This window comes from Bos javanicus, chromosome X, assembly GCF_032452875.1.
Source record: "Bos javanicus breed banteng chromosome X, ARS-OSU_banteng_1.0, whole genome shotgun sequence".
Lineage (NCBI taxonomy): Eukaryota > Metazoa > Chordata > Mammalia > Artiodactyla > Bovidae > Bos > Bos javanicus.
The window spans coordinates 73,722,497-73,733,827 of NC_083897.1; the positions used below are offsets into that span (position 1 = coordinate 73,722,497).

The window sequence follows — 11,331 nt, forward strand, 5'->3', positions numbered from 1 at the left end:
TAATTGGTAATTAAAATGTTTAAAATGTATATATTTTGTTTTATTATAACCTGATTTTTTTTTTTTTACCATTTTCTACTTGCGATTTTTCCTGTAACTACTCATATATTAAAGTTTATAAATTTGTGAACTCTATTTTAGAAAGGAGGACTAGTTTCTATGGCAGGAGAGCCCAATGAAGAATGGTTTGCCCCTCAGTGGATCTTGGATACCATACCACGACGTTCACCATTTGTCCCACAGATGGGAGATGAGGTAATTGTTTCCTATTGTAACATTTTTATCTTGTAATCTCAAGAGCACTCACTTTAATCAGTCTTAGGTTATTTATATTCTCAATTCTATCATAGTTATATGTATGCCATCTTAAGTGTGCTGCTCAATTATATATTTCTTGTGTACAATGACTGAATCTTACTAATTTTTGTGTCCTTTGTAGGACCTGACACAGAGTCTTTAATTTCATGTATGCTCAATGAACATTGAGATAAATTGATTGGCTTGTGATGCCATGAACATAATTTTCTTTGTTTTTATCTTAATTGCCCCATAGTTGAATTGAGTGGTATTTTGAATCCTAATCAAGTCCTAAGTTTTTTTTTTAATATTTATTTATTTTTTATTGAAGGGTAATTGCTTTATAGAATTGTATTGATTTCTGCCAAATGTTAACATGAATCAGCCATAGGTATACATATATCCCCTCCCTCTTGAACCTCCTTCCCATCTCCCTCCCCACCCCACCCCACCCCTCTGGTTTGTTACAGAACCCTGGTTTGAGTTCCCTGAGTCATACAGCAAATTCCCAGTGGGTATCATTTTTACAAATGGTAATAATAAGCTTCCATGTCACTGTCTCCATAGAGTCCACCCTCTCCTTCCCCTACACCATGTCTGTAAGTCTCCATTGCTGCCCTGTAAATAATTTCATCAGTACCATCTTTCTGGATTTCATAAATATGTCTTTGTATACGATATTTGCTTTTCTCTTTCTGACTTACTTCACTTTGTATAACAGGTTCATCCTAGGTTCATCCACCTTATTAGAACTGACTCAGATTCTTTCCTTTCTATAGTTGAGTAATATTCCATTATATATATGTACCACAGGTTCTTTATCCATTCATATGTCAATGGACATCTAGGTTGCTTCCAAGTTCTAGCTATTGTAAATAGTGCTACAGTGAACATTGGGGTTTATGTGTCTTTTTCAATTTTGGTTTCCTCAGGGTATATGCATAGTAGTTGTGTTGCTGCCTCATATGGTAGTTTTATTCCTAGATTTTAAAGGAATCTCTATACTGTTCTCCATAGTGGCTGTACCAGTTTGCATTCCCACCAACAGTGTAAGAGGATTCCCTCTTCTCCACACCCTCTCCAGCACTTGTTGTTTGTAGACTTTTTGATGATGGCCATTCTGATCAGTGTGAGGTGATATCCCTTTATAGTTTTGATTTGCATTTCTCTAATAATGAGCAATGTTGAGCATCTTTTTATGTGTTTGTTATCATACACATATATGTGTGCTTTGGAGAAATATCTGTTTAGGTCTTTTGCCCACTTTTTTATTGGATTGTTTGTTTTTCTGGTATTAAGTTGTATGAGCTGCTTGTATGCTTTGGAAATTAATTGTTTGTCAGTTGTTTCATTTGCTATTATTTTCTCCCATTCTTAGGGTTGCCTTTTCACCTTGTTTATAGTTTCTTTTGCTATGCAAAAGCTTTTAAGTTTAATTAGGTACCACTTGTTTATTTTTGTTTTATATTTCCATTACTCTGGAGGTGAGTCATAGAGGACCTTGCTGTGATTTATGTCATAGAGGGTTCTGCCTATGTTTTCCTCTAAGAGTTTAATCATTTCTGGTCTTACATTTAGATCTTTAATCCATTTTGAATTTATCTTTGTGTATGGTGTTAAGAAGTATTCTAAATTCACCCTTTTACAAATAGCTGTCCAGTTTTCCCAGCACCACTCACTGAAGAGGCTATCTTTGTCCCATTGTATATTCATGCCTCCTTTGTCAAAAATAAGGTACACATAGGTGCATGGGCTTATCTCTGGGCTTTCTATCTTTTTCTATTGGTCTGTATTTCTATTTTTGTGCCAGTACCATACTGTCTTGATGGCTGTAGCTTTGAGGTAGTGTCTGAAGTAAGAAAGGTTGATTCCTCCAGCTCCATTCTTCTTTTTCAAGATTTCTTTGGCTGTTCAGGACCTTTTGTGTTTCCATATGAATTGTGAATTTTTTTGTTCTAGTTCTATAATAAATGCCATTGGTAATTTGATAGGGATTACATTGAATCTGTAGATTGCATTTGGTACTATAGTCATTTTCACAATATTGATTCTTGTAGCCCAGAAACATGGAGTATCTCTCCATCTGTTTATGTTGTCTTTGATTTCTTGCATCAGTGTCTTCAGTTTTCAGTATACAGTTCTTTTGTCTCCTTAGGTAGGTTTATTCCTAGATATTTTATTCTTTTGTTCCAGTGCTGAATGGGATTGATTCCTTAATTTTTCTTTCTGATTTTTCATCGTCAGTGTGTTTTAAATCCTAATCAAATCCTAATATTTTTTTTAAAGAAGCCGATAGTCAACCTGATAGAAAATATTATAGCGGATAATCACCCCTTTTGGTGCTCAGGAGAATGTCATTTCACAAACAAGGCCTTCCTGCTGAACCAGTGATCGAGTAACAGCCATATTTATGATTGGTCAGTCAAAAATTGATTTAAATTCTATACAGTGACAAAATTTGATTTTCTTGTAAAAATTATGGTAGCATTATTATATTTTGAGCCCTAGTTGACTTGTATAGTTTCTTGTATAGTCAATTAGATACATTGACTAATCATTCATTTTTGAATCATTAAATGTTTACCCACAGTTTTCAACTTAAGACAGATAATAGGAAAGTAATATTATCATTGTAACAAAGAAGGAGCAAAACCTTGGAAATGGTTCTAAATGTCTTGGGCCATATAACAATTTCACCAAACATTTGTATAATTGTCTTTTATAGGTACTTTGAGAGACAGCTGTGGAGTAGTAACCTTACAATTAAGCTATTACTTGCTGAATATGTTTTGATTTTATTAAAATGTCTCCTTGCCTAAGTGTGGTTTTTTTTTAATATGTGTTGGACTTTTGAGCAAATATTTGCTCTGAAGGAATGTTGCATGAAAAAAGTTAGAAGAGCTTTTTAGGGGCCTATCCAAAATCAAGTTTCTTGTATTTATTGCCTTTTATATGGGAGCTTAGGAGAAATATTTTTGAATTAATCTTAGAACAGAATAAGAATTTGTATACTCTGTGATCTGAGACTCCTTTCTCTTTTATAGGAATGTATTTACCTTTCCTTCTATTTTATTAAACTTAGCACATGCTTATATGTTTCAAGATTAATGTGTGTTAGGTAACGACAGTTGTTCAGGGAATCGGAAAGGTGTATAAGTGAATCAAACAATGAAATGTGTGAATTAAAGACTGTTTTTAAAGAACTCATAAGGGCAGAAATATACTTTTTATATAATCATTCTCTTAATGACAGCATTACTTTTTAAATGTTAAGTCTTCATTATTTTGCCTGGAATATTCCTACCCACACATCATTACCTCTCAAAGTGCTCATTTTTCAAGGTTTAACTTAAATACCAATTTCTTCTGCGTGTTATCCCTACTTTCCATTTGCTTCCACTCCTTCTTCTTGAACTTTCGCATCTAAATTATTTCTCTCATGATACATATTACTTTCTGCCATGCATTGTGTATCTACACGTCTGTCCATATCCTTGAGGGAAAAGATTTTATTTTGATTATGTGCCCTGTACATACATACATATTTGTTCAATATTTGTTGAGTACAGAAATAAACAATAAAGGATAACTGAATAACATGTTTATCATGTTATTGGTAAGCATGGTAATGAATTTTTTTTTCTTAACCACTGCGGTTGTGTTTATGTGTGCATGTGTGTTAGTCATTCAGTTGTGTCTCTCTCTTTGTGACCCCATGGACTATAGCCTGCCAGGCTCTTCTTTCCATGGAATTCTCCAGGCAAGAATATTGGAGTAGGTAGCCATTCCCTTCTCCAGGGCATCTTCCTGACCCAGGGATTGAACCTGAGTTCTGGCACTGTAGGCAGATTCTTTACCATCTGAGCCACCAGGGAAGCCCCTGTGTTTGTATACTAATATTTAAACCTTTAAAAATTTTACCTTTATTTTTAACTATTAGAAATTCTGACTTAGTGTTGATAGATATATGTCAGAGTATTTTAGAAATCTCTATAGTATGGTATTTTTTTGTGTTACTTTCTTCTGTTTATCTCTACCACCACTTTAAAATTATTGTATAAATATGTTTTTTTTTTTTTACTTTTTAAAAATTTTTATTGGAATATAGTTAATTAACAATGTTGTGTTAGCTTCAAGTGTACAGCAAAGTGAATCAGTTATACATATATCCACTTTTCTTATCAGATTCTTTTTACATATAGGCTATTACAGAGTACTGAATAGTATTTCCTGTGCTATGCAGTAGGTTCTTATTAGTTATCTATATTATATATAGTATATGTATATGTCAGTCTTGATTTCCCAATTTATCCATTTCCTCCTTATCCCTGATAACCATAAGTTTGTTTTCTGTATCTGTGACTTTACTTCTGTTTTGTAAATAAGTTCATTTGTATCTTTTTTAGATTCCACAAATAAGTGATATGATATTTGCCTTTCTGTTTGACTTACTTCACTGAGTATAATCTCTAGGTTCATACATGTTGCTGCAAATGGCGTTATTTCATTATTTTTTATAAATGATTAATATTCCATTGCATATATGTACAACATGTTCTTAATCCATCCCACTGTTGATGGGCATTTAGTTTGCTTCCATGTTCTGACTATTGTAAATTGTGCTGCAGTGAACATTGAGGTTCATGAAACATAAGATTTTGACCAAATTTTGACTAATTACTTAACCTCTCTGTGCCCTACTTTCCTCAACTGTACAATGGGGATAAAAGGTATCTACCTTATAGGGTTCTGAGAAGGATTAAATTAATGGATATTTGTAAGGCATTTAGGATAATACCTGAGGCATGCTTCTCTATCTCTTGTTATTGTTATCAATCTTTAAAACACAGCTGGCAACAGAATGTTCTCTTCATTTGATAGGTGAGCATGTGAAAGACCAGAGTCACATGGCCTATAAAGGTAGTAGGAACAGCAATCAGGTCTCCTGACTTTTTCCCTGTCCCTAGAGTTGCCTCTGTGTAATGATTGTGAGGTGTTTGGAGTAATAATAAATCAATGAAGTAGAATGGGAAAAACTTCTCCAAAATGGGTCTGCTGTTAGGAAGTAGCTACGTGTACAAGAAGGGTAGACCTACTTACCTATTTTACATGCAAGCTGTTCTTTAGCTTCTCAGGTACAGAGTGCCCCCAGGGGTATTTGAGGACCAATACTGTGCAAGGCCATTCACTCTGGCATTGTTCTACCCTGGTGGGCACATGCTTGGGACAATAAACTGTATCCAGAGTGGCACTTACTTGTGAAATGTTTGCTGATTGTTTAGTCAGATCTAGTATTCCTAGCTTTAAAGGAAACTAAGACTTTTGTGGTTGGGAGGTGATTCAAACCTGTCAGTAGGGTGTGAGGTTGAAAAAAGACTTATTGTGGGAAAGAAACTTTTTTAATGAATCTATATGATAGTGAATGCTGTCTTAAGGAGGCAAAGGGTTTTACCAAACACTTGGATTAATTTTTCTTTCATACTATGCCAGTTCTAATGTTAATTTTTGAAAAAGAACAATTTTAATTGGGAAATTACTGTATTTAGCAGTAGACTGTGGTATACACACACAGAGACAGGCTTCCCTGTTGACTCAGATGGTAAAAAAAAAAATCTGCCTACAGTGCAGGAGACCCTGGTTGAATCCCTGGGTTGGAAAGATCCCCTGGAGAAGGGAGTAGCTACCCACACTAGTATTCTTTTTTTTTTTTTTTTAATAATTTTTAGTTGGGGAATAATTACTTTACAATATTATGGCGGTTTTTGCCATACAACGACATGAATCAGCCACAGGTGCATATGTGTCCCACCATCCTGAACCACCCCCCCTGCTCCCACCTTCTTCCTCACCCTATCCCTCTGGATTGTCCCAGAGCACCAGCTTCTCTGCTTCATGAATCAAACGTGCACTGGTCATTATGGTAATATACATGTTTCAGTGCTATTCTATCATATCATCCCACCCTCTCCTTCTCCCACATAGTCCAAAAGTCTGTTCTTTACATCTGTGTCTCTTCTGCTGCCTAGCATATAGGATCATCATTACCATCTTTCTAAATTCCATATATATGTGTTAATATACTGTATTGGTATTTCTCTATCTGACTTTCTTCACTTTGTGTAATAGGCTCTAGTCTCATCCACCTCATTAGAACTGACTCAAATGTGTTCTTTTTTTATAGCTGAGTAATATTCCATTGTGTATATGTATGTACAACTTCCTTATCCATTTGTCTGCTGATAGACATCTAGGTTGCTTTCCATGTCCTAGCTATTGTAAATAGTGCTGCAGTGAACATTGGGGTACACGTGTCTCTTTCAATTCTGGTTTCCTTGATGTGTATGCCCAGCAGTGGGATTGCTGGCTCATATGGCAGTTCTATTTCCAGTTTTTTAAGGAATCTCCATACTGTTCTCTATATTGGCTTTGCCACTTTGCATTCTCACCAACAGTGGAAGAGGGTTCCCTTTTCTCCACACCCTCTCCAGCATTTATTGTTTGTAGACTTTTTGATGGTGGCCATTCTGACCAGCATAAGATGATACCTCATTGTGGTTTTGATTTACATTTCTCTAATAATGAGTGATGTTGAGCATCTTTTCATGTGTTTATTACACATCTGTATCTTCTTTGGAGAAATGTCTGTCTAAGTCTTTTGCCCACTTTTTGATTGGGCTGTTTATTTTTCTGGTATTGAGCTGCATGAGCTACTTGTATATTTTGGAGATTAATTCTTTGTCAGTTGTTTCATTTACTATTTGTCCCATCCTGAAGGCTATCTTTTCACCTTGCTTATAGTTTCCTTTGTTGTGAAAAAGCTTTTAAGTTTAATTAGGTCCCATTTGTTTATTTTTGTTTTTATTTCCATTACTCTGGGAGGTGAGTCATAGAGGACCTTGATGTGATTTATGTCAGAGAGTGTTCTGCCTATATTTTCCTCTAGGAGTTTTATAGTTTCTGGCCTTACATTTAGATCTTTACTCAATTTTGAGTTTATCTTTCTGCATGGTGTTAGACAGTGTTCTAGTTTCATTCTTCTACACATGGTTGACCAGTTTTCCCAGCACCACTTGTTAAAGAGATTGTCTTTTCTCCATTGTATATTTTCCCCTCCTTTGTCAAAGATAATGAGTCCATAGGTGCACGGATTTCTCTCTGGGCTTTCTATTTTGTTCCATTGATCTATAGTTCTGCCTTTGTGCCAGTACCATACTGTCTTGATGACTGTATGTTTGTCATATAGTCTGAAGTAAGGAAGCTTGACTCCTCCAGTTCCATTCTTTTTTCCTCAAGATTGCTTTGGCTATTCAAGGTTGTTTGTGTTTCCATACAAATTGTGAAATTATTTGTTGTAGTTCTGTGAAAAATACTACTGGTAGCTTGATAGGAATTGCATTGAAACTATAGATTGCTTTGTGTAGTATATTCATTTTCACTATATTGATTCTTCCAATCCACAAACATGGTATATTTCTCTATCTATTTTTGTCATCTTTGATTTCTTTCTTTCTTTCATCATCTTTTGTTTCTTTATGTACCTTTATTCCTAAGTATTTTATTCTTTTTGTTGCAATGGTGAATGGGACTGTTTCCTTTTCTCTTTCTATTTTTTCCACTCTAGTATTCTTGCCTGGAGAATTCCATGAACAGAGGAGCCTGATGGGCTACAGACCATGGGATCACAAAGAGTTGGACACGACTGAATGACTAACACACACACACACACACACATACTTTTATATATATATATATATATATATATATATATATATATATATACACACTTCCTAGGTGGCTCAGTGGTAAAGAACTCCCCCTGTGTCAGTGCAGAAGACAAAAGAGACACAGGTTTAATCCCTGAGTTGGTAACATTCCCTGGAGGAAGAAATGGCAACCTACTCCAGTATTCTTGCCAGGAAGATCACATGGAGAGAGAAGTCTGGTGGGCTACAGTCCATGGGGTGGCAAAAGAATCAGACAAAACTTAGCGACTGAACAGCAATAACAAATGTGTGTGTTCACACACATACATGGGCTCACTATTAATATGTTGATGTTTTAGAATGTCAGTGATAGTTTGAAATATATTATTTTAAAAGATGACTGCTTTTGTCTACATTTGTCATTAGTCTGTTTCTTCAGAAATTTATGGAGGAGAACTGTGTTTTGGGGCTTCCCTGAAAGCTCAGTTGGTAAAGAATCCACCTGCAATGGAGACCCCAGTTCAATTCCTGGGTCGGGAAGATCCCCTGGAGAAGGGATAGGCTACCCACTCCAGTATTCTTGGGCTTCTCTCGTGGCTCAGCTGGTAAAGAATCCACCTAAAATGCAGGAGACCTAGGTTCGATCCCTGGGTTGGGAAGATCCCCTGGAGAAGGGAAAGGTTACCCACTCCAGTATTCTGGCCTAGAGAATTCCGTAGACTGTAGAGTCCACAGGGTTTCAAAGAGTTGGGCACGACTGAGCAACTTTCACTTTCTCTCTGTTTTTATCATGCAGTGCTTAGTGCAGGGCTGCATAGGTGTAAGTACTGAATGGACATTATTTGACGCTGACAAGTAACTTTATTGTATATTTTTTTTTTCAAAATTAGAATTACATATTTTGTTAATCGAAGAGGACATTTGTGGGAATATATTGGGATGTATAGAGTGGCTAAATGGGATGCTGCTGTTTAATAACTCATTCTTTTTTGTTTTAGCTTATATATTTTAGGCAAGGACATGAAGCTTATGTACGGGCTGTAAGAAAATCAAAAACATACAGCGTTAATTTACAAAAACAGCCATGGAATAAAATGGATCTCAGGGTAAGTTTGCCAAATTAATAAGCTGTGTACTTGAAGTATCTTGGAATTAAGTTACTTTCCTGTATGCTTATTCTCAGTTTCTGGATATTTCAGTGTTGATTGTATGCCCAGGATAAGGTGTACCATACTGTACCATACTCCTGTACAGCTGAATGTTGTGGGCCGCATTTTGTTTCCTGGAATTTGTATGTCAGCTGTTGTCTTTATTTGACCTAATTTCCTTCAGGCTTCAGGTTCTCTGGTGTATACCATGTACTTCGAGCAGTGCAGTAGTTCCATGATGTGGATATTTTCCTTAGCAGCTTTGTGCTTTCTGAAGGCTCTATAAATTGACTGCATGTGTGGACCACAGACACCCTCAAGATTCTGGCAGCTTTAGGATATAGTAAATATCATAAATCCTAAGAAACCTATAACTTTGTGGTTATTGTTGTTCTGTCGCCCAGTTGTGTCCAACATTTTGTGACCTCATGGATGATGGCAGCATGCCAGGGCTCTGTATCCCTCACCATCTCCCAAAGTTTGCCCAAGTTCAAGTCCATTGCACTGGTGATACCATCCAACCATGTCATCCTCTGATGACCTCTTTTCATTCTGCTCTTGATCTTTCCCAGCATCAGGGACTTTTCCAGTGAGACAGCTATTCACATCAGATGACCAAAATAGTGGAATTTCAATTTCAGCATCAATCCTTCTAATGAGTATTCAGGGTTGATTTCCCTTAAGATTGACTGGTTTGATCTCCTTGCTGTCCATGGGACTCTCAGGAGTCTTCTCCAGGACTGTAATTCGAAGGCATCAATTTTTTTGATGCTCCATCTTCTTTATGGTCCAGCTCTCATAACTGTACATGACCACTGGGAAGATCATAGCCTTGACTGTACGGACCTTTGTCAGCAGAGTAATGTCTCTGCTTTTCAACGTACTGTCTAGGTTTGTCATAGCTTTCCTGTCAAGAAGCAAATTTCTTCTGATTTCATGGCTGCAGTCATCATCTGCAATCATTTTAGAGCCCAAGAAGGGGAAATCTGTCACTACTTCCACCTTTCCCTCTATATTTGCCATGAAGTAATGGGGCTAGATTCTATGATCTTAGTTTTTTTAATATTTATTTTTAAGCCAGCTCTTTCACTCTCTTCCTTCACCCTCATCAAGAGGCTCATTAGTTTCTCTTCACTTTCTGCCATTAGAGTGATATCATCCGCATATCTGAAGTTGTTGATGTTTCTCCTGCCCATCTTGATTCCAGCTTGTAACTCATCCAGCCTGGTATTTCTCATGATGTGCTCAGCATATAGATTACTCCAACAGGGTAACAGCAGACAGCCCTGTTGTACTCCTTTTTCAATCTTGAACCTATCAGTTGTTCCATACAGGATTCCAACTGTTGCTTCTTGACATGCATACAGGTTTCTCAGGAGACAGGTGAGATGGTTTGGTATTCCCATCTCTTTAAGAGCTTTCCACAGTTTATTATGATCCACACAGTCAAAAGCTTTGACATAGTCATTGAAACAGAGGTAGATGGGTTTTTTTTGTAATTCCCTGGCTTTCTCTATAATCCAGTGAATGTTGGCAATTTGGTCTCTGGTTCCTCTTCCTTTTCTAAATCCAGCTTGAACATCTGGAAGTTCTTGGTTCACGTAATGCTGAAGCCTAGCATGCAAGATTTTAAGCATGACCGTACTAGTATGGGAGATGAGTGCAATTATAATGATTAGCACATTCTTTAGTTGTTTTGTAATGATGCTTAACAGGAAGGATAGAAGAGACAATGTGTGTATTTATTGAAATAAAGATTTAGGCACTTCTAAAAATTGTATTAAGGCTATAAGTTACTAAAATATAAAGTGAGCTTTACATAATCATCTCCTGGGAAATAGGGGTGCTAACATCTATTGTGAATTAGGTGAAAAATAAGATTTTTTTTAGAATTATAGGAATGAATAAACCATATGTTTTCTTTTTTTTTTTTTTTGGCTTTTATACATTTATATTTGACACCTGATCACATTTTCTTTTTTTATTATTATTATTTTTTTAATTTATTTATTTTAATTGGAGGCTAATTACTTTACAACTTTAAGTCACCATAATACCTTCTCTCTAGGTTTAAAAAATAGTATGCTGATTCCTGTAACAAAGCTTTTATTCATACAAAAATCAAATAATGGTGAACAAGTCACAACAGTGCAATAGGTAGAAAATAAAACAACCACATTAAC

General features: G+C 36.0%; 1 protein-coding gene across 4 annotated transcripts in view; it reads left to right on the forward strand.

Annotated features, from left to right (window-relative positions):
- BRWD3 (bromodomain and WD repeat domain containing 3) overlaps positions 1–11,331 on the forward strand; it is a 161,166-nt gene that overhangs the window by 110,450 nt on the left and 39,385 nt on the right. For all 4 annotated transcript variants that reach the window (XM_061409612.1, XM_061409611.1, XM_061409614.1 and 1 more), the window contains 2 exons: positions 142–255; positions 8,999–9,106. In XM_061409612.1, the coding sequence (XP_061265596.1) occupies positions 142–255; positions 8,999–9,106 (222 nt within the window). The remainder of the gene's footprint in view (positions 1–141; positions 256–8,998; positions 9,107–11,331) is intronic.